This window comes from Ambystoma mexicanum, chromosome 11 (genome assembly GCF_040938575.1).
Source record: "Ambystoma mexicanum isolate Mex_15411 chromosome 11, UKY_AmexF1_1, whole genome shotgun sequence".
Taxonomy (NCBI): domain Eukaryota; kingdom Metazoa; phylum Chordata; class Amphibia; order Caudata; family Ambystomatidae; genus Ambystoma; species Ambystoma mexicanum.
In genome coordinates this window covers 22,954,510-22,978,856 of record NC_090934.1, presented here as the reverse complement: position 1 = coordinate 22,978,856, position 24,347 = coordinate 22,954,510, and the positions used below count along the sequence as shown (strand labels likewise).

Below are 24,347 nucleotides of genomic sequence, written 5' to 3'. Positions count from 1 at the left end.
AGGTAGAGGCTGTTGGCGTAGTCAATACTTGACATGATGTGGGCGATGATTGTCAGTGTCTTATGGGTGAAAGACAGGAATGGTAGGATTATTTTTACCGAGTGTAGAAGGAAAAACCATTTCTTGATTATTGCATTTACTTGTGGTTCTAATGTTAGCGCATTGTCCACTAGGATTCCCAGGTTTTTACTATTTTCGATGGTGTGGGTGCTGTTCCTAATTCTGTGCGCCATGGGATATATGTGTTATTTTCCCGGTTTTTGGATACAATCATGATTTCTGTCTTGCCTGCGTTGAGTTTTAGGCTGTTTGTGTTTATCCAGTCAGAGTTCTTTGAGACATTCTCCCAGCGTTGTGTTCTCTTCTTGTGTATCTTCGATTTTTTATAGATGTGTGTCGTCTGCGTAGTCGTAGCACGTAAGGTTGTGTTTTTTTATCTTGATTAGCAGAGCCAGCTAGATGTTGGAGAACAGTGGGGATAGGGATGATCCTTGTGGTACTCCACAGTCGGTGTCCCATGGAGCAGATTTGAAGGGTTTTCTCCAGACAGTTTCCGTTCTATTTGTTAGGAATGATTTTATCCAGAGCAGGGCTAAGTCTGTTATTCCTATTTCTTCTATTCTCTTGATGAGGATGTCATGGTTGACTGTGTCGAAAGATGCAGAAAGGTCGAGTAGAGTTAGGGCAGAGTTTGTGCCAGAGTCTGCATTTGTCTTTAGGTCATCCCAGATGCATAGGAGTGCCGGTCCTGTCCCCTCGTGTGTCTAAAGTAGACTTGCGCCTGGTCCAGCAGCTGGTGTTTTTCTACGTGTTCTTGTTTTAGTTTGTAAATGTAGGTTTCTAGTTATTTTTGCTGGGTAGGGAATGTTTGAAATCTGTCTTTAGTTGGAGAGGTCTTCCACGCCCCCTCCTGTGTCCTTGAGTAGTGGCTTGATGTGTGACGATTTGAATGATCACATTACTTATCCTGTTGCGAGTGACAGGTTAAAAAGCATTTAATAGTAATAGTATAATGCACAATGTAATATATTCCGCCCTACCCAGAGCATATACCTGAAGTGTGAAACCTATGCACATGTAGGCTTGCTTCTGTTTTAGTCTTTCATCACTCAAGAATGTTTGTAAAAACTGGCAGTTTGATCTTACAGTGAGATAATATGCTCTGCTTCAAACACATTTTGAGAAATCACTTCAATGGCGTGTTATTGGTGAATCCAATTAACAAGACACTTTCCTTTAATTCAATACATACATTATACTTCACAAAGTGCCTGTCTGATAATATGGTTTAGTAACTTTACTCTCCAAAAACAACAGGGACCAGGTGACTTTGTAAGTTGTGGATTTTTGGGCATCCAAGTAGTCGATTTGAACACCTTTTATGAATTTCCAATGTCGCCACAGTTCACGGATTTCCTTGAAAGTCTTCATTTAGAACATGTCTATGGCTCGCCCTGTGTGATTCTTTTTGTGATGTAGGAATAGGTCAGGCTTCGCTTCAAACCCATAGTGTAATTTCTCTAATATATCACAGGTTTCTCATTACGCTTGTAAGCTTTATCACATTGAGAACATGTAAGCGAGATTTCTCTGGTGCAGCCCTAGTTTACCTTATTGCTTGAAGGACATTGTATTCAACATTTTTATGGTTTCTCATCAGTGTGATTTCTCAAATGTAGCACAAGTTGATTATTTCGCTTGAAAGCCTTATCACATTCAGAACATGCATATGGTTTCCCCGAAGTGTGATTTCTCTGATGACTCAAGAGATGACCCCATTTCTCTGATGACTCAAGAGATGACCCCTTTGCTTGAAAACCTAATCACATTCAGAACATGCATATGGTTTCACCCCGTGTGACTTCTCAAATGTAGCACAAGTTGATAATTTCGCTTAAAAGCCTTATCACATTCAGAACATGTGTATGGTTTCTCCCCAGTATGAACTCTCTGATGACTCAATAGTTCACTTTTTTGCTTGAACGACTTATCACATTCAGAACATGTATATGGCTTTACCCCAGTGTGAATTCTCTGGTGTTTCAAAAGATTACGCTTGTCTGTGAAAGACTTATCACATTCAGAACATGCATAAGGTTTCACCCCAGTGTGACTTCTCTGATGTCTCACAAGGTGACCATTTATCTTGAAAGCCTTATCACATTCAGAACATGTATATGGTTTCTCACCGGTGTGAATTCTCTGATGTCTCACAAGGTTACCATTTACCTTGAAAGCCTTATCACATTCAGAACATGTGTATGGTTTCACCCCAGTGTGATTTCTCTGATGAATCAATAGTTTACTCTTGTCCCTGAAAGACTTATCACATTCAGAACATGCATATGGTTTCTCCCCAGTGTGACTTCTCAAATGTAGGACAAGGTGATAATTTTGCATGAAAGCCTTATCACATTCAGAACATGTATATGGTTTCTTCCCAGGGTGAATTCTCTGATGACTCAATAGTTCACTCTTTTGCTTGAAAGACTTATCACATTCAGAACATGCATATGGTTTCACCCCAGCGTGATTCATCAAATGCAGCACAAGTTGATAATTTTGCTTGAAAGCCTTATCACATTCAGAACATGTATATGGGTTCTCGCCAGTGTGAATTCTCTGATGACTCAATAGTTCACTCTTTTGCTTGAAAGCCTTATCACATTCAGAACATGCAAATGGTTTCACCCCAGTGTGATTCATCAAATGCAGCACAAGTTGATAATTTCGCTTGAAAGCCTTACCACATTCAGAACATGTATATGGTTTCACCCCAGTGTGAATTCTCTGATGACTCAATAGTTCACTCTTTTGCTTGAAAGACTTTTCACATTCAGAACATGTATATGGCTTCACCCCAGTGTGATTTCTCTGATGAATCAATAGTTTACTCTTGTCCCTGAAAGACTTATCACATTCAGAACATGCATATGGTTTCTTCCCAGTGTGACTTCTCTGATGTCTCCCAAGGTTATCATTTCGCTTGAAAGCCTTATCACATTCAGAACATGTATAAGGTTTCTCTCCAGTCTGATTTCTCTGATTTATCAATAGATTATTTGTTTCTGTAGAAGCCTTGTAACATTCAAAACGTTTATGTTGTTTTTCTTCGGTGAGAAATCTCTGATGTTGCCATAAATAACCAGTTTCATTAAAAGTAGATTCACATTCAGAAAATTCAAAGGGTAACTCCATTGCTAGGGTGTTAATTTTTCAAAAGCGATGTCTGTGTAAGGAGCTCCTTGTCCAATTCAACATATTTACATAATTATCTTAACCTCTCGGGTGGCCTCAACAAGTCAGGTGTATTTTTGTAAACATGAATTTCAATTAAGAACCTCAATCCTCAGCCAATACAGGCAAGTCTGAAAATAGAAAGCTTGTGCTTGCAGCCTTTCCCTGTCCAGAGCAGTTTCTAGACTTGTGGTTTATGTGCTTTTGGGCTTTATTCCTTAGCAGCTGCCACTGGAAAATCAGCACCAAAGCAGGAGATCATTGATTCTGAAGCATCAAATCCAAAGCTGGTGTTGAGCACCTTTTTCTTACTGAATGTGATGCAATGCATGAAAATGCCCAGCCTCTACTTTAAAGTGGCAGCCATTCTTATTAGCCTCTCATCAGTGTAGTAGACACAGGCAGATTGGTACTGACTGGAAATAGGAACTAAATGTTTCCTCCAAAATCAATAATTACACCTTTTTATGTTGTCAAATGTCTTAAGTCTGTGAAATATTTTTCCCACAGGAAGAGACTCGAGGGTGGTAGTGCTTGTCATGAGCAAGAAAACGTTTCCAAGACCCAGCTATCAGGAGAAACTATTTTTAATAAACACAAACTTTTGAAACCATTTCACTGTTTTCCATGCTTCCTGCTTTGTTGCCCTGTTTGAAAGAAAAGAAAAAACAGGATTAGTGTTACATAAGAGGTAAATACATATTTCTTGTTTTAAATAGAAAATGTGAAAAAGCAAAAAGGCACTTTTCAGCGTATAAAATCCTGAACTTCTTCTGAAATGTCTTATGGACACTGACCTAAATGAATAGAGTAAGGTGCCCTTAATATCATGGAAAGGATTAGCACAGACATTCCCACATCACATGGCACATAAATTAATAAAGGTGTGAACCACTAGCCCACAGCCAGGAATAACACAATGTGGTAGTGTGTGGTCGCTGAAGTCTAGGAAATGGCCAACCTGTTAGTCAGTCATGGCGGGTTTTGTCAAGTCTAAGGTAGATAGGCACTCTGCACTACCCCGTTTATTGATTACATCATCGATCCATGGCATGGGGTAGGCGTCAAAAGGAGAAATGGTGTTAACCTATCGGAAGTCAATACAAAACCACCAGGAGTAGTTGGGTTTTGTTACCAAAGCGATCGGGAAGGGCCAGGGACTAGAAGAGGGCTCTATAATGTTGTCTCTTTAGATAGTTTCCACTTCTTCAATTACTATCTTTTTCCTAGATTCTGGGAGTGGATAGGGTTTTAGATGGACTACCTTTCCCTTTGGGGTTCTGATAGAATGGTACGTGACCTACAAGCTTTTTGCAAAATACTGTTAGGGAGAATTCTCAAAATGTGCTAATTTCCCTTACCTTTTGAGACCCCCAGCAACTTTGCTGGATTTCTAGGATTTGATGTTTCACCTGGAAAGAGTGTGAGCATTTTTTCCCCACTCTTTCATGTATTTTGATGTGTGTTTTACTCTTGTGTACTTTGGTTATGTAGTTTTAAAACAACTCCATAGGCATCATTGTTTTCTTGTGTATCATACAGCACCTTCAGTGCAGTGGCACAGGGGTGTCTTTCAGACTCCCCAAGGTTTAAATACCTTCTCTGGGACTGACTACTGTCTCCCAGAGCATGTAAAGTTAAATTGACTTTACTAGTCTTTAAATGAACGGACCTAGAGCACACTATCTTCTTATAGAGTGCTGGAGGGGTTGCCTAGCATCCCGAGTCTAAACACTCATGTATCAGTCAAATGTTACCCTTTCCTACTTGAAATGGCTGGTGGCAGTGGTTTTTAACAAACTACCATGTAAACACTGGTAGCTTAGAATCAGGTCAACCAAGTTTTCCATTAAGGCACCCAGACTCCGGGTGACTTTTTGCTGTTTCTTTTAGGAAAGGTCCTTCTTGTGTCTAACTCTGCGTGCTAAACCAGGTTTGGTCCCTTTGTTCGTTGGCCTTTGGCGGGCTTCAGTGCTGAAGCCCTCCACTGGCGCCTGAGTGTCTGGGGTGGACAGGATGTGAGCGAGGTGCCAGAAACTCCCTGCGCTTTGTCTCCTAGGAGACCTGAATGCACTCTGGCATGATTGGCAGGCTGGCTGCCCGGCAAGGACATCCACCCTGCTGTGTGAGTGACAGCCAGGCTGGAATGAATGGGGGAAAACTGTTTAAAAGCAGGCTTCTGGGACTTGGAAAGCAGAGTCGACCACTGGAACGAAAGAACCGAAGACGAGCTGAAGGAAGACGACTGCTGCAATGCCTGGTCCACCAGTGAAGCCCTGCCGCAGGTCTGAATTGACTGAAACTCCATCGACAGAGAAGCCCTTCAAGGTTCACTTTTTCCCTTCAGTTTGGTGGGAACAACCAACTCGTAAGCCGCCTGGACACCGTCCCATAGCTGGTCGAATTTTCTGCAGAGTTCTGTAGAAAACCGGATAGCCAGTGGGAAGGATACCAGTTCATGGTCTTTAAAGCACTCTCACCTTAAACTGATGTTTTGCCAAGCTTGTGGCCTCTTCCATGGGCATTGCAGGTACCTCCCGGCATCCTCCTTCTTGTACCCACGACTTAAAGCTCAGGAACAGTGAGATCTGCTCGTACTACAAGGAACACCTGCCTCAGCTACAGCTTTTCTTCACTGTAAAGGTACTGTGCAAATGCGGTCAGGAAATCCTTTTGGCCGCGGTGAAAGTTTGTGAAACTTTCACAACATTGAAGGCTTGTGCTTCCCTAAACCAACATCTAACTTTTCGTCAGACCAACAAGTCTTAAAATTCTTGGCAAAGACTTAAACGTTTTCTACCAGAACTGTGCTAACCTATATAAGACTCTGAACCATTGACTTTGGCCCAGGCCTATTGTATTGAATTTCTGGTTATAGTGAACTGAACCCCTTTGCCCTGCCTATGAAAGTATTTGTTGTGCTCTATTTCTGATAACCATGTCTTTTTACCCCTTTTTAAGTAACTGAAGTGCCATTTTGCTCCCTCTTCAGGGGAGCTGAACTTGTTCAGTAACTTATTGGTTATGTATCGTAGTAGACTAGTGTGTGATATTGGGCTGCTTTTGCTAGTGGAATGTTGTCGAACTGACTGTGTAAATACATGTATATCCTTTTTCCAAGAAACCTTGAGTAAGTGTTTGTTTGAACCACTGTGATTGCTAGTCCTTTGTGTCATCTCTTGTACTGATCACTTTACTCTTGAGATAAGTCTGGCTGCTCAGCCACTGCTACCACATTACTGTTTAGTACAGGCTTGTGCCACAGGTGAAATTGTACTGACACGTGTAGTGTTCCCAAAGAGTACTGCATGTGATTCTGCCTAACAAATATATATGGGAAAGAACTAACAAGATCATGCAGTCTATCTGTTTCTCCTTTGGGAGATTCTGTGGAATAGGGTCTGTGTTATCAACTTCTTCTGGTACCAAACAAGCTAGAATGTGGAGGATGTGGAGGCCAATGGATTTTCCTTCCATTCCTTTAACAGGTTAATATAATAGAGGTGGGTCTTATGGCTGGTTGGGCCACTCTATTAGTACATGCACCTGTGTGTTCTATTACCTCTTAGGGTCCTTGCCACTGAGACTAGTTTATTCTCAGGAGGATAGCTTAGAATAGCTTTATGTCTTGGGAGAATAGCTTAGGGGCAACATGCTCGCCTTGGAAGTAAAATGACACGGAGCAACACAGGTTCCATCCCTGGGTCCGCGCTTAGAAACCTCTGGGTATTAAGCATGTTATAAATAACCTATCATCTCATACCAGAGATGGGTAAGAGGACCAACACTTTCAGACCCATGGACAAAGAGTGTAGATTCACCTTTTTATCACAGTCTTGTTTTTGTTGGGTCTAGGTTTTTTCCATATGTGCTTGTACCAAGATTTTAACTAGGGTCATATGATCTCAGCTGGTAGCCTGGGACAGAGGAATTGGTGCTTCTGCTCTTTCTTCGCAGGTTTCTATGAGCATATCTAATACATCTCGGGGCTTCCTACAGTCGAAAAATTCAAACAGAGAGAATCCGGTAGATGTCTGAGGTGTTTTTCTAACTGCGAATAGGGCCCAGGGTATCCTGCGATCCCAGTCCTTCCCATTACTTCCTTAGGATTGTCTTAAGGGTTTTATTAAATCTCTCCACGTATCCATCTGTTTGAGGGTGGTAAACTGAGGTTCTCAGAGTGGCGATATGTAATAATTATTTTATCTCTACGATCAGTAGGCTCATAAAGTTCTTTCCCTGGTCTGTTCGAATCTCTTTGGGAAAGCAAAGCAGGTATGTGGGGGTGTCCAAAAGCAGAGGGTGGGTGTGTGGGGGGTGTGGGCGTGTCCAAGAACAGAGGGTGGGTGTGTGGGGGGTGGGCGGGTCCAAGAGCAGAGGGTGGATGGGTGGTGGGGGGGTCCATGAGCAGAGGGTGGGTGGGTGTGGGGGTCCAAGAGCAGAGGGTGGGTGGGTGAATTTTGTCCAAGAGCAGAGGGTTGGTGGGTGGCTTTTTTCCAAGAGCAGACGGTGGGTGGGTGGATGGGTGGGTGTCCAAGAGCAGAGGGTGAGTAGGGTAGGTGGGGGGTCCAAGAGCAGAGGATGGGTGAGGTGGGTGGGGGTTTCCAAGAGCAGAGGGTGGGTGGTCCAAGAGCAGAGGGTGGGTGGTGTTAGGGAGAGTTCTCAGTATGTGCTAATTTCCCTTACCTTTTGAGACCCCCAGCAACTTTGCTGGATTTCTAGGATTTACTTTTTTTACCTGGGAAGAGTGAGGGCATTTTTTCCCCACTCTTCCATGTATTTTGATGTGTGTTTTACTTTTTTGTTCTTTGGTTATGGAGTTTTAAGACAACTCCACAGGCATCATCTTTTTCTGTGTGTCACACAGCACCTTCAGTGCAGTGGCACAGGGATGTCTTTCTGACTTCCCAAGGTTGAAATGCCTTCTCTGGGACTGACTACTGTCTCCCAGAGCATGTAAAGTTAAATTGACTTTACTAGTCTCTTTAAATGTACTGACCCAGTACACCCTATCTTACTATAGAGTGCTGGAGGGGTTGCCTACCTTCACCTGAGTCAAAACACTCATGTAACAGTCAAATGTTACCCTTTCCTACTTTAAATGGCTGGTGGCAGTGGTTTATATTAAACTATCATGATTTTTCCCAACTGCTAACAACGGTAGCTTAAAATCGGGTCAGCGATGTTTTTCAATCTGGCGCCCAAGACCTATCTGTAAAAACAGACACCGGTCGACTTTGTTCACCATTTCTTTTAGGAAAGGTCCTTCTTGTGTTTGTCTCTGCGTGCCAAACCAGGTTTGGTCCCTTTGTACGTTGGCCTTTGGCGGGCTTCTGTGCTAAAGCCCTCCTCTGGTGCCAGGGTGTCCGAGGTGGACAGGATGTGAGGGGGTGCCCGAAACTCCCTGTGCTTAGTCTCCTAGGAGACCTGAAAGCACTCTGGCGTCATTGGCCAGCTGGCTGTCTGGCCAGGACAGCCACCCTGCTGTGTGAGTGACAGCCAGGCTGGAATGAATAGGGGAAAACTGTTTAAAAGGAGGTCTCTGGGACTTGGAAAGCAGAGTCAGCCACTGGAACAAAAGAACCGAAGATGAGCTGAAGAAAGAGGACTGCTGCAACTCCTGGATGACCGATGACGCCCTGCTGCATGTCCGAATTCACAGAGAAGCCCTTCAAGGTTAACTTCTTCCCTTGGGTTTGGTGGGGACAACCTACTCGTAAACCACCTGGACACCGTCCCCATCTGGTCGAATTTTCATCAGAGTGCTGTTGCAAATCGGATAACCAGAGGAAAGGAAACCAGCTTGTGGACTTTAAAACCCTCACACCTTAAACCGACGTCTTGCTAAAGCATTTGGCCTCATCCCTGGGCAGTGCAGGAACCTCCCGACGTCCTCCTTCTTATCCCCACGACTGAAGCTCAGGAACAGCGAGATCTATTCGAACTGCCAGGAACAACTGCCTCAGCTAGAGCTCTTCTTCACTAACAAGGTACTGTGCAAACGCGGTCCGGAAATCTTTTCGGCCATCGCAAAAGTTTGTGGAAACTTTCTCAACTTCGAAGGCTTGTTCTTCCTTAATCATTCGTCAAACTTTTCACCTAGCCAAATTCTTCTAAACTCTGTGGCAAAGACTTAACCGTTATCAACCAGAACTGTGCTATCCTATACAAAGACTCTGAACCATTAACTTTGTCCCAGGCCTGTTGAGAATAATTGCTGGTTGTAGTTAACTGAAACCCTTTGCCCTGCCTATTAATGTAGTTGGGCTGTCTCTTCTTATAACCTTGTCTTTGTACCCCTTTATTAAGTATCTGAAGTGCCATATTGCTCCCACTTCATTGGAGCTAAACTTGCTCATTTACTTGCCGGTTGTATTTTTGTGTTGTATTAGTGTGTGATATTGAGCTGCTCTTACTAGTGTAATGTTTTCAAACGGACTGAGTAAATAAATGTATATTCTTTTACCAAGAAACCTTGAGTAAGTGTATATTTGAATCACTGGCCCTCATTACAACCCAGGCGTTAAGGGGTTAACGGCACCGTAAAAGGTGTCGGCACCATTAAACCCTTAACGCCTGATTACGAGGTCCCTTTGCAGGTGGCACTTTAAGCAGGCGTTATAAAAACAACCCGCAAAGGGACCTAGGAGCTAATTACGGCACTGTAATTTACGGTGCCGTAATTAGCACCTTCCCCAGTCCCATTGAGCCCTATGGGGCAAAATGGGAATGGGGAAGGGCCATGGCGGCATGGGGAATTACCGCCCCGCCAACCTTGGAATGGGGCGGTATTTCCCCATTCCAACATGGCGGACTCGTTACAACACCGGCACCAACCATGGTGCTAATAGCGCCATGGTTTAGCGCCGGTGTTGTAATGAGGGCCACTGTATTTGTTGGTCCTTTGTGTAACTTGTTCTGCTGCTCACTAAAACTCTTGAGATAAGTCTGGCTGCGCAGCCTGCTACCACATAAGTGTGTAGTATGGGCTTGTACCAAAGGTGACATTGTACTGATACTTGTAGTCTTAATTGCATGTAGTGTTCCCAAAGGGTACTGCATGTGATTCTGCCTAACACCGGTGTACAGTGGTGAGGATAAAGTATACTTGTTACATTTAGAGAGCTACTTTTACCTTTGTTCAAATAACCCTCACAAGGCTAAGCAACACTAGAGAAGCAATTGTTTTATCATGACTGATATGGAAAGCTACAGACAGGAGACCCTAGTCAATTAAACAGTTGATCAATTGAGAGATATGTGTAAAGCTAGGAATCTCACTGTAAATGGCAAGAAGATTGAATTGATAGAAAAGTTGTTAGAATACCAAAGACTGAGGAGTGGGCCTGAAACCCCCACATCTGCAGTAAATGTGGAAAATATTGATGAGAATGATATGTCAGATCCCAGCTCTAATATTGTGGATGAGTTAGATGAGGCAGAAGAGTCTCAGAATGTAGGCTCTGTCTTCCCTCTACCTGCTCATAGATATCACCCTTTGACCACAGGGACCCCATCAGGTCCAAACCTAAGTCCTGAATTTGTCTCACTTGAAAGGATGAGACTTGAGTTAGAATTTAAAAGAATCCAAGCTCAAACTGAAAGCAAACATCAAGAACTGAAATGCAGAGAAATGGAGTTGAATCATGCACTTGAAATGAAAAAGTTGTCTCTTTAAACTGGTTCTCTCCCAGAGTCCTCTAGGTCTTTCAGCCCTAACAGGCCCGTATGCCTAAAGAAATTGTGGGTATGTATGATGTTAAGCTTGATATTTTTGATTGGTTGGTTGCTTTTGAATATAACCATGTGATTCAAGACATTAATTTATTATTACTTGTATTGCGCACCAAACCCGAGGGTAATCGGGCGCATCGCATAAGTTTACTCACAGCTTAGTTGTACATAAGAAGACGTTACAGTTACAATATTATTATATAAGTCAAAAAGTATTGTTACAGTCAGCAATTTTTACAGGATAATTACACAAAGAACATATATACAATAAGAAATTTTACAAAATTTTACAGCGTGGATGCTAAAGGAAGTCTAAAGTATAGGAGGGTAATGCAGGTGAAGACTATGGGTTGTGGTCTGGAATCGGAATCTTGCTTAACCATCAGAATCTTTGAGCAACTTTATAAAGTTGTGGCAAAATTTTGTGTTTGATGGTTTTTCGTCTGAGGGTGGTAGGGAGTGAGTTCCATAGCTGGGTAGCCTTTACCTGGAAACTATTACCTCCCACTCTGGCAAGTTTGAATCTGGGGGTCAGTAGGCAATTAGTGTTGGAGAGTCTGGTTAGTTTTGTCTCAGGTTTAGAGGTGATTCTGTCCACAAGATAGCGAGGGGCTACTTTGTTTACACATTTATGAATAAGGGAGGCGACTTTGAGTTTTATTTTGTCAGTTGTGGACAGCCAGTTGTTGGCTCTTCTGGTGTCCGAGATATGTACTCTCCTTGCAATTCCAAGCGCAGCTCTAAGAGCGTTATTTTGCAGGAGTTGGATTTTCTTGGTAGTTTGCTTGCTTGCCCCAATGTAGATAGCAGTACAATAATCGATTCTTGATAGTATGAGAGCTCTAGCAGGAGTAATACAGCTGTTAATAGAAAGGAAGGCTCTGCCCACTCTGATTAATTTGCAGGTATAGGCTGTGGTCGAGGCCAGCGTATTTACCTGTTTGTTAAAAGATAGGGCAGAATCTAAATAAAACCCCAACGTTTTGACTTCCTTAGCAACTGTAATGATATTGTTGTCGACGCTAAAGGCTGAGTATTTAGGACTTAGTTTTTTGAGAGATGATTGTGTACCCAGGATGATGATCTCTGTCTTGTCATCATTCAGGCATAGTCCATGGGAGGCCATCCATGCCTGGATGATGAGATGAACCTTATTCACCAAGGCCAAATCTTTTTCATAATCACCAGTAATCGGTAGGAGGATATGCGTATCATCTGCATAGTTAGTGTAGGTGATACCCAGATGTTCCAGATCATCGAAAAAAGGGGCTTGGTAAAGATGTTGTGTAAGGTGGGCGAGACACATGAACCCTGGGGAACACCACACGTGATAGGGATAGGGTCAGCTGATGCAATGGGAGAGAATACTCTCACGGTGTGATCACTAAGAAAAGATTGTATCCAAGCAATGGCTTCTGGGGAGAAATGTGCTGCCGAGTCCAGGTGGCTGCACAAGACCTGATGATCGACCAAATCAAAGGTGGCCAATAAGTCTAGGAGCAAGAGGAGAGCTAGGTCACATTTATCCCTGAGGTCATCGATCTGGGCCTACAGGTCGATTAGCGCAGTTTCTGTCCCGTGCTGATGCCAGAAGCCTGATTGTCTAGATCCTAGCAAGTGATTAGATTCCAAATGTTTTTGAATTTGTAGATAAGCCATCTTATCTATGATTTTCAGAAGGAATAGCACCGTGGTAATAGGTTCGTAGTTAGTGGGAATTAGGGGGTCTAATGTTTGTTTTTTTAGTAGGGGGAGCACCCAGGATTCCTTAAGATTAGAGGGGATAGAGTTGGTCATGAATGATGCGTTGATCAGTTTAGTAATAAAAGGTGACAGTTCTCTGGCTGCGTCCTTTATAAGTTGGGCATGGCATTGATCGCCATGACAATTAGAGGGTTTAAGTGAGAGTATTGTCTTTTCTGTTTCGAGAATGGTAACTTTGGAGAATTTGAAATGAGGCACTGTGTCGGTAATAGTGGGAGTGGTTGAGGTGGTATTGTTAGGCGAGTTGGTTGATAGTGAGGCTATTTTATTGTACATTTTTATTTGTAGGGTTGCAACTTTGCCTGTCAATGCTTGTTGGATATTCGGGCACCAAGGTTTATCCTTGACACAGTTGTCAGGTACAGGGATGGGTGCTTCTACTTCTTTGAGGATAACAAAAAGTTCCTTAGTACTAGAGTTGGCTTGGGCTATTCTTGTGTTATAGGATTCACGTTTGGCTAAGAGTATTTCTTTTTTGTAGAGGGCAGAAATGGCACTCAAATTAGTTTTATTTTCTTCAGATGGATGAAATTTCCACAGTGTCTGGCATGAACTTTTTTTGGTACGTAAGGTTTTTAAATAAGGTGTGTACCAAGAGTTGAGGTGAGCCTTGGGTTTACTTTGTCTGAGTTTAAGTGGTGCTATTGTATCTAGGGAAGTGGTCATAATGTTGTTAAATTCTTTGACCAGGGCATCTGGTCCCAAATTTTCTGGGATGGCATTGAGAGTAGGTAAAATGAGAGGGAGTAGTTTGTCGCAAGTGATGTTTTTTTTATCGCGAGTGGGAACCGGAGGAGCTGGTAAAGCAGGCAGAGCGATGGGTTTACCAGTGTCGAGGGTGAAAGTTATGAGGTGGTGATCTGACCATATCACAGGTGTAATCTGCTATCCAGTCCAGAGTTCTTCCTTTTAGGTGTGAAGGGTCAAGTACTTTTTGGGAGAAACCTTGTTCTGTGAGGATATTTCCCACAGTAGATGCATGTGCATCTTTAGGGTCGTTATACCCTAGGTTAAAGCATCCTAATAGTATGACTTGAGATTATTTTTTTAAGTTATTAGATATGATGTTGGATAAGTCATCTTCAAAAGTTCCAATTGGGTTTGGCGGCCTGTATATTAGATGAATTGTAAGAGTTTGGGTACTATTTAGATGGAGTTTGGCCGATAGGTTCTCACAAGATTTAGTGTCCAGGTGGGGTGTAAGTCTGATTGGTAATTTGTCTTTTGCAATGAGTGCAATACCTCCTCCTCGTGTATCAGTTCTGTCTGATTTTAGGGTAGTGTAACCATTAGGGATAGCTAATGAAAGTGCTGGGCCTGCAGCGGCGTGCAGCCAGGATTCAGTGACTGCTAATAGGTCTAGTTCTTCTAACTGTATAATCTCCGATATCTCAATGGCATGGGCGACCAAAGATCTAGCAGTTATTAATGCTCCTTTGAGAGTATGGCAAGGTGAACCAGCTGATGACGAGTTCTGTGTCGTTTGTAGTGGGTTACCTTTGGATTTATAGGTATCAGTGACATGTATGGGAGTAGATCTGTTGTTTCTGGATACTAGCGTTCTGGCTAGGGGTTCATGCAATATCAATGCATTACAGGGAATCAGTTGATTCCTTGGCTTTTTTCTAGGCTACCCCCTGTTGCAACTGATGTGGTAATGGGGTTTGGGGATATAAACAGAAAGGAGTATGAAACTGTGAAGCTAGCTTTGATAGCTAGATTTGGGAAGGCCCCCTCCTCAGTATCTTAAGAGGATTAGAACCCTCAAAAGCATGATGGTACCCCTTGGGTTACCTGGGTGACTGAAAGTTTGAACAACTCAGATGAGTGGGTTAAGGTTTACAGAGTTAACACTTATGAATGTATGAGAAATCTGTTTATGTTGGAGTCTATTTATGATGCCTGCTCTCCTGAGCTGAGACAGCACTTGGCTAACTCTAAGGAAATTGATCCTAACAAGTTAGCAAGGGCTGCTGACTTGTGGGTTCCCAACAGGGTTACTCACAAGGTGTCTGGGGTAACTGAGAGGAAGGAGGAGGGAAAGCAGCACAAGAAAGAAAACAAAGAGAATTCTAATACTTTGACTCCAAAAGAGGGCCCCAAACATAAAATGGGTAAGCCACAAGGGAAACTGAATCAGGCTAGTTTACCACCTGGTGACAAACCAGAAGGAGGTCAGAACAAACCCCCATTTATAAATACATTTGGTAAATGATATGCGTGTGGGTCAACTGACCATGTGAAAGGGGATCCCAGATGTAAGGGTAAACCTTCAGGGGTCGACACGGTCTCCTTAGCCTTCTCCCCAGTGGATGAAGTACCAAGGGCAAGTGGAAACTTATACCTACTGGCTGAGGAACCCATTTAAGTCTGAGCCAGTGTTTCTTTAGTATCCCTGGGACTGTGGGAACAACAGAAATTTGATGTCTATAATTCCATTCCAGGCAATACTAAAGAGTATTACCAAGACAGTGTCCTTGTGAATGGTCAGGAGACCCCTGCCAACAGAGCCACTGGGGCCAGCATGACTGTAGTTGATGAATCATTTTTCAAGGAAGAGGATGTTGCAAGGCACCCAAATTCCTAACTAAGCTTTCTGGAGGCCCTGTCCAAATGCTTCCATAGTTACCAGCTATCATCCAGTGCAATGACATGACTGCCAAGACACCTGTAAGTGTGCAGAGTGAGGTACCTGGGAGAGTCCTGTTGGGGAATGACTTAAAAACTCTTGGAGTTGTATGAAACACCCCCGGGCCTCCCAGCAAAAGTAAATAGTAGCAGTCCGTGAAGGCCAGGGAGAGTACCTTAAGGGGCTCTCAAGAGGAGATTATAGAGGAAACTATAACTCCCAGTCCACAGGACTTACTGACTGCAATTTCTAAGCAGAAGGAGGAAAAGGGGAAATATAAAACCTCCAGGAAGAAACTGCCAGCACTAATGTACTGCCAACAAGGACATCCCCGAGAGGACTGGCCAAAGTCACACCCGTTACTCCTCCACCAGCTGAGGCTGAGCGTGTGGAACAACCTTGTGTGGTGGAATCAGCTGCTGAGGAATCACAGCTGGAAGAGGACCTTGCTCCTGTTGGAGATCTGGATCCTGCAAACCATCATGAGCTGCTGTCTTTACTGGCAGAAGGTGGATCATGTAGGGCAGACTTCAGCAGAGGTCAAAGAGAGTGTCCTACTCTTGAAGGTCTTCGCCAACAGGCAGCTTCCCAGCTGGATGGGCAAGAGCCAGGGAAGCATAGGTTGTACTGGGAAGATGGCCTCTTCTACAGTGAACCGACTGAGTCTATCGCAGGGGACTACAGAAGACTTGTAGTGCCTCTAGAAAGCAGACTCCAGTTCCTACAGTTAGGCCATGAGATACCTTTGGCTGGTCACTTAAGTTTTAAGAAGACCAAGGAAAGGCTCTCTTTATATTTCTACTGGCCTAAATTGGGGTCTGATGTAGATAAGTACTGTAGGAGCTATCACACTAGCCAAACCTCTGGCAAGAGTGGAGCCAAGAATCTGGCACCCTTGGTGCCTCTCCTAGTGGCGGGAGTCCCTTTTGAGAGGGTAGGAATCGACATTGTTGGTCCCTTAGACTCTCTAGCATCTTCAGGAAACAGATTAATCCTGGTTGTAGTAGACCATGCTACTAGATATCCTGAAGCAATACCTATAAGGACTGTTACTGCTCAGGCTGTGGCCAACGGCCTACTTGGTATTTTACCAGGGTAGGTTTTCCTAAGGAAGTTATCTCTGACAGGGCATCCAATTTTATGTCCCACTATATGCAGGCCATGTGGAAAAACTGTGGAGTAACTTACAAGTTCTCAACTGCCTACCATCCTCAGACAAATGGATTGGTAGAGAGGTTCAACCATACAATGAAGAGCATGATAGCTGCTTTAGAGGAATCCCTTAGAAGAAAGTGGGACCTTCAACTGCCATGTCTTCTATTTGCTTATAGAGAAGTCCCTCAGGAGGGAGTTGGATTTAGTCCCTTTGAACTTCTTTATGGCCATCCAGTTAGAGGCCCCTTGGCCCTAATTAAGGAAGGGTTGGAGAGTGCTCCTTTTGCTAGGCCAGTGAGAGTCACGGACTATGCGATAGGTCTCCGGAGGAGAATGTCACACATGATGGCAGAAGCATCACATAACTTGAAAGCAGTTCAGGCTCTGGTGAAGCATTAGCATGAACAGAAGGCCTACGTGGTTGAGTTTTCTCAAGACCAGTTAGTTTTAGTTATGTTACCTACAAGGGAGAGGGCCTTAAAGGACAAGTGGATAGGGCCCTTCAAAATTGTGGGTCAACTTGGAGAGGTCAACTATCTGGTAGACTTAGGCAATCCTATGGAGGCTCCCAGAGTAGAAGTGGAAGCTTTGTTTCTAGCTTCAGCTCAAGAGGAGGATGAGAGTGAACCTCTACCTGACCTACTCAGAGGCCAGCCTTTAGATGAGAAAATAGAAGGAGTTAATCTCTCTTCTAATTTGACACCTGAACAACAGGAGGAGTGCACATTTCTGTTAAATCAGTTTGTCTCCCTGTTTTCACTATCACCAGGCTTGACCCTCTGGGGCCAGCATGATATTCAAACTGGTGACTGTTTACCTGTTAAAAGCAGAGGTTAGAGGATGTCAGATCATGTAAGATCCCACACAAAGGAGGAGGTCAACAAGATGCTTGATCTCGGGGTAATAGAGCCCTCTACCAGTCCATGGTCTAGTCCAGTTGTTCTAGTACCAAAGGCAGGATACAAGGAGTTGAGATTCTGTGTGGACTATAGAACTCTTAATGCAGTCCTCAAGACTGATGCCCACCCTTTACCAAGAACAGATGAACTGGTAGACAAACTTGGTTCAGCCAAGTACCTCAGTACATTTGATCTCAATTCAGGCTATTGGCAAATAGCACTGACAGACCATGCCAAGGAGAAAACGGCATTCTCAACGCCAGCAGGCCTCTGCCAGTTTAAGGTAATGGCTTTTGGACTAAAGAATGCACCTGCTACATTCCAAAGGATGGTTAACCAGGTTCTGAATAGGATGAGGAATTCAACATGGCATACTTGGATGACATTGCAGTGTTCAGCCCTACCTGGTAGGAACATGTTGACCACTTAGGATATGTTTTGCAGGCTCCTGAGCAGGCCCATCTGACCACAAAGGCTAGTAAATGTCAAATTGGCCAGAGTAAAGTGGTCTACCTTGGACATGATGTAGGAGGAGGTGAAAATCAGGCCATTGCCTAGCAAAGTACAGGCTGTACAAAACAGGGCCACCCCTACTACTCAAACCCAAGTGAGAGCCTTCTTAGTCCTCACTGGTTACTATAGGAACTTCATAGAGAATTATGGGACCATAGCTTCTCCCTTGAATGTGATCTCCTCTCCCAAATTCCCTAAAAGGTTCAGGTGGAATGAGGAGTGCACTCAAGCATTTGAAGGCCTAAAGAAAGCCCTTTGTCAAGCTCCAGTCATAAGAGCTCCTGACTATAACCAAACCTTCATTGTGAAGACAGATGCTTCAAATACAGGTATAGGTGTAGTTCTGAGTCAGCTGGATGAGAAAGGTAGGGAGTACCCCATTTGCTTCATCAGCAGGAAGCTGAAGGAACCGGAGACAAGGTGGGCAACCATTGAAAGAGAATGTTTTGCTATTGTGTGGTCACTGAAAAAGTTTAGACCATACTTGTATGGATCTACTTTTGTGATTCAGACTGACCACCAACCCTTGAGATGGTTGATGCAAATGAAAGGGGAACCCCTAAACTACTGGGATGGTCAATCAGCCTGCAAGGGTTTGATTTTACCTTTAAACACAGGTCTGGGTGTCACCACCAAAATGCTAATGGTCTCTCCAGGATGTTTGACCGACTGGAGTAAGGAGATTCATCCAGGAGTGGATTCAATCCTCCTGTCCCTTAGTCTGGGGGGACGAGTGTTAGGGAGAATTCTCAATATGTGCTAATTTCTCTTACCTTTTGAGACCCCCAGCAACTTTTCTGGATTTCTAGGATTTGATTTCTTAGCTGGAAAGAGTGGGAGCCTCTTTTCCCACTCTTTCATGTATTTTGATGTGTGTTTTACTTTTGTGTTCTTTGGTTATGGAGTTTTAAAACAACTCCATAGGCATCATCTTTTTCTTGTGTGTCACACAGCACCTTCAGTGCAGTGGCACAGGGGTGTCTTTCAGACTCCCCAAGGTTTAAATACCTTCTCTGGGACTGACTACTGACTCCCAGAGCATGTAAAGTTAAATTGACTTTACTAGTCTTTTTAAATGTACAGACCCAACACACACTATCTTCCTATAGAGTGCTGGAGGGGTTGCCTTGCATCCCCTGAGTCTAAACACTCATTTAACAGTCAAATGTTAACCTTTCCTACTTGAAATGGCTGGTGGCAGTGGTTTTTAACAAACTACCATGATTTTTTCAGACCGCGAAGACTGGTAGCTAAAAATCAGGTCAGCATGTTTTTCAATATGGCGCCCAAGACCTATCAGTAAAAACAGACTCTGGTCGACTTTTTTCCCCCATTTCATTTAGGAAAGGTCCTTCTTGTGTTTGTCTCTGCGCGCCAAACCTGGTTTGGTCCCTTTGTTCGTTGGCCTTTGGCGGGTTTCAGTGCTGAAGCCCTCCTCTGTCGCCAGGGTCTCTGGGGTGGACAGGATGTGAGGGAGGTGCCCGAAACTCCCTGTGCTTAGTCTCCTAGAAGACCCGAATGCACCCTGGCGTGATTGGTCGGCTGGCTGTCCAGCCAGGAGACCCACCTTACTGTGTGAGAGACTGCCAGGCTGGAATGAATGGGGGAAAACTGTTTAAAAGCAGGTCTCCTGGACTTGGAAAGCAGAGTCGACCACTGGAACGAGAGAACCGAAGACGAGCTGAAGGAAGAGGACTGCTAAAACTCCTGGACGAACGGTGAAGCCCTGCTGCAGGTCCGAATTGCCTAAAACTCCATTGACAGAGCAGCCCTTCAAGGTTAACTTCTTCCCTTGAGTTTGGTGGGAACAACCAACTCGTAGGCCGCCTGGACCCCGTCCCCATCCTAGTCACATTTTTTCCAGAGTGCTGTAGAAAACCGGATAGCCAGAGGGAAGGAAACCAGCTCGTGGACTTTAAGGCACTCACACTTTAAACCGATGTCTTGCTAAGCTTGTGGCCTCTTCCCTGGGCAGTGCAGGAACCTCCTGACGTCCTCCTTCTTGTCCCCACGACGAAACCCAGGAACAGCGAGATCTGTTCGAACTGCCAGAAACAACTGTCTCAGCTACAGCTTTTCTTCACTGTAAAGGTACTGTGCAAATGTGGTCAGGAAATCTTTTCTGCCACAGTGAAAGTTTGTGAAACTTTCCCGACTTTGAAGGCTTGTCCTTCCCTAAACCTACATCTAACTTTTTCGTCTAACCAAATTCTTCTAAAATCTGTGGCAAAGACTTAACCGTTTACTACCAGAACTGTGCTATCATATGCAAGACTCTGAACCATTGACTTTGGCTCAGGCCTATTGAATTGAATTGCTGGCTGTTGTGAACTGAAACCCTTTGCCCTGCCTATGAAAGTATTTTTGCCTTGATTTCTTTTAACCTTGTCTTTCTACCCCTTTTAAAAGTAACTGAAGTGCCACTTCAGGGGAGCGGAACGTGTTCAGTAACTTATTGGTTGTGTATTTGTGGTATATTAGTATATGAAATTGAGCTGCTCTTGCTAGTTTAATGTTTTCCAACTGATTGTGTAAATAAATGAATATTCTTTTACCAAGAAACCTTGAGAATATGGTTATTTGAATCACTGTGATTGTTGGTCCTTTGTGTAACCCCATGTACTGCTCACTTTACTCTTGAGATAAGTCTGGCTGCTCAGTCACTGCTACCACAATACTGTGTAGTACAGGCATGTACCAAAGGTGCAATTGTAATGACATTTGCAGTCTTAACTGCATGTAGTGTTCCCAAAGGGTACTGCATATGATTCTACCTAACTGTAATCACTTTAAAACCAACACCTCACATCCACATTCATTGTTAAAACAAAAGACACTGGGCCTCATTACGACTGTTGCAGTAAGGCCGCAACATTACGAGTTTGCTCGCGGGTGCCGCTCTGGATACCTGTTCTAACCAGGCGTGCAGAGCGGCACCCACGAGCAGACCAAGAAAAAGACATGATCAACATCATGAAAAACATAAAACCCTCCAATTGCAAAGGCGACCCCTGTCCTGCCTCCATCATCAAAGACTGCGCAGACACCCTGGCGCCTTTCCTAACAGCCTTCATCAACGCCTCCTTCACCACAGGGAGAGTCCCCGCATGCCTCAAGGAAGCATGGGTCCGACCCCTCATAAAGAAACCCACACTTGACCCCACCTCCCCTAATAACTACCGCCCCATCACCACTGTCCCTTTCCTCCTCAAGATTCTAGACAAAGCAGCCTACCTGCAGGTCCAGCACTTCCTTGAAGAACAGAACCTCCTTGGACTGAGACAATCCGGCTTTCAGCCCAGGCACGGGACAGAGACTGCCCTACTCAACCTCAAAAACCAAATGGACAACGCAAGGGACCAAGACAAACCTGTCCTGCTCCTTCTCCTGGATCTGTCGGCAGCCTTTGATCTTGTAGACCACGACATCCTCTGCCACCACCTCTCCTCCACAGCCAACTTCTCTCAAGAAGCCACCACATGGATCACCTCCTTCCTCCAAGGCAGGACCATGCAGGTCTTCTCTGACCTAGCCACTGCGTCACCCACCATCGTGCTATATGGGGTGCCCCAAGGCTCCTACCTCTCCCCTACCCTATACAAAATCTTTACCCGCCCCCTCTTCCTCATCCTCGACGCCATGGGCATCTCATACACCAACTACGCCGACGAAACACAGATCCTTCTCACTCTGACAGGCGACTATAACACGGACTCTGCTACCCTCAACAACATTTACAACACAATCCAAATGTGGATGGCTATCAACGGCCTCTGCCTTAACTCCAACAAAACTGAGCTCTTACTCGTAGGCTCCCCTGACACCATCAAGAAACTTGACGCACAGTTTAGTCACTTCACTATTGACTCAATCAGGATCCCAGTACTAGACACAGTAAAAACACTAGGCGTCTACTTAGACTCCAACCTATCCATGACCAGACAAGTAAACGTCATCGCCTCCTCTGCTGCTTACCATGCAAAACTCCTTAACGCAATCAGACCTTATCTGTCAAAAGAAACATGCACTAACATAGCCAGGGCCATAACTGGCTCGCGGCTTGATTACTGCAATATTCTCTTCCTAGGGACCTCCAACAAAAACCTTGAGAAGCTCCAAGTAATACAGAACAGTGCCCTGCGTGCTGCACAAGGCATTGCCAAGAGAGAGCACATCACCGCTGCCAGAAAGGCATCCCACTGGCTCCCCATAAAGGAAAGGATCTTATTCAAAGCGCTAAGCATCACCCACAAATGTGTCCATCTTGCCGCCCCAATGTACCTTTCCCAGAGGATCCACCCGGTCTCCTCCGCAAGACCCACTAGGTCACCCTATGCCAGCATGCTCTCAGTACCCAGGGTAAAAAGAGCCAGAGCAGGGAGCTCCAGCTTCCCGTACCTCGCTGCCGTACACTGGAACACCCTCCCTAGCTCCCTGCGCTCTGAACCCTCACTGGCCGCCTTTCGGAAAGCCTTGAAAACGACCCTGTTCATCTAACAAACATATGGCCTAGCCCTCATGAATGTCATGTATGATGCATTACGTGGTATGACACCACCTATATCTGATCACAGGTCACTGCCTCACTGTAACCAAAGGCACAACCTGTACCCATTGTAACTAGGTTTTCCTTACAAGTAACAGTGCCACAATGCCCCTGGGCTGTCTGCGCGCTATATAAATGTAATAAATAAATAAATAAATAAATACTAGCCCCCATACAAGAAAAGGGAGCACAGCTGAACCCTGCAAACTACCATCTGATAGTGAGAGAGTATACAAGACCCTATACACGAAAAGGCAGAGCGGCTGAAACCTGCAAACTACCATCTGATAGCGAGAGAGTATACAAGTCCCGATACAAGAAAAGGGAGAGCGGCTCAAACCTGCAAACTACCATCTGATAGCGAGGGAGTATACAAGTCCCTATACAAGAAAAGGCAGGGCGGCTGAAACCTGCAAACTACCATCTGATAGCGAGAGAGTATACACAGCCCTATACAAGAAAAGGGAGAGCGGCTGAACCATGAAATGTACCCTCTGATAGCAAGACAGTATACAAGTCCCGAAGGGAGAGCAGCTGAACCCTACAAATGACCATCTGATAGCGAGAGAGTATACAAGTCTGTATACAAGAAAAGGGAGAGCAGCTAAACAATGCAAACTACCATCTAATAGTGAGAGAGTATGCATGCCCCTATACAAGAAAAGGAAGCAGATAAACCCTGCAAACTACCATCTGATAGCAAGAGAGTATACAAGTCCCTATACAAGAAAAGGGAGCGCAGCTGAACCCTGCAAACTACCATCTGATAGCGAGAGAGTATACTAGTCTGCATACAAGGAAAGAGAAACGGCTGATCCATGCAATGTACCATCTAATGTTAATGTTAAAGGATATTTATACTGTGCACTATCACCACTGAAGTGGTCCCCTGGTGCTCTTGTGGATCTGAAAAAAAGGGGGTTGGTTGGGGTACGTTAATAGGACAAAGTTTGTAGAAAGAGCAAGGGAGCTGTGATGGGCTGTTGGCAGCTTCAGTTTGGTTAGCACTGTTCGCTGAGCTTTTTGGTGTGGTATCCGGTCGGTATCCCTCATGTGCTGTTGTGTAAGGCTGTGTGGTGGTGTTGTTGCAGTGTAGTGAGGTGTGTGCAGTTTGCTGTGGTTTTAGAGGTATGGTGGTGTTTAGTTTGATAGGTGTATGCAGAGGGGTGAGGTTTTGGTAGGGTTGGTTGTTAGAATTGTTGTCTGAAGAGACGCACAGTCATTTTGTGGGTCCTCTCTGGGTGTGACTCTAGGTAATATTCACAATCCTCTCCGGATGCGACACAGGCTAATATTCACAATTCTGTCTTAGTGTGGCACTGGTCAATAATCACAATCCTCTCTAGGTGTGATTCAAGGTAATATTCACAATCCTATCTGGATGCGACACAGGCTAATATTTACAGATCTATCCTAAAGTGGCACAGGTTCACAATCCTCTCTAGATGTGACTCAAGGCAACATTCACAATCCTCTCTGGATGCGTCACAGGCTAATATTCACAGTTCTATCCTAAAGTGGCACAGGTTCACAATCCTCTCTAGATGTGACTCAAGGCAACATTCACAATCCTCTCTGGATGCGTCACAGGCTAATATTCACAGTTCCGTCTTAGTGTGGCACAGGTCAATAATCACAGATCTCCCTAGATGTGACTCAATGCAACATTCACTATCCTCTCTGGATGTGACACAGGCTAATATTCACAGTTCTATTTTAGTGTGGGACAGGCTAATATTCACAGTTCTATTCTAGTGTGGCACAAGTCAATATTAACAGCTCTATCCTGGCAAGGCAAGGCTAATAATCGCAGTTCTCTCTTAGTGAGGCATGGGCCAATATTCACAGTTCCATTTTAGTGTGGGACAGT

At 44.4% G+C, this 24,347-nt stretch overlaps 1 protein-coding gene across 1 annotated transcript in view; it reads right to left on the bottom strand.

The window, feature by feature from the left end:
* Positions 1–1,218: 1,218 nt before the first annotated feature.
* Positions 1,219–24,347, bottom strand: part of LOC138503010 (zinc finger protein 84-like) — a 42,156-nt gene continuing 19,027 nt past the window's right edge. The window contains exon 2 of the mRNA XM_069622442.1: positions 1,219–3,884. Coding sequence (XP_069478543.1) covers positions 1,849–3,198 — 1,350 coding nt within the window. The 5' untranslated portion in view covers positions 3,199–3,884 and the 3' untranslated portion in view covers positions 1,219–1,848. The remainder of the gene's footprint in view (positions 3,885–24,347) is intronic.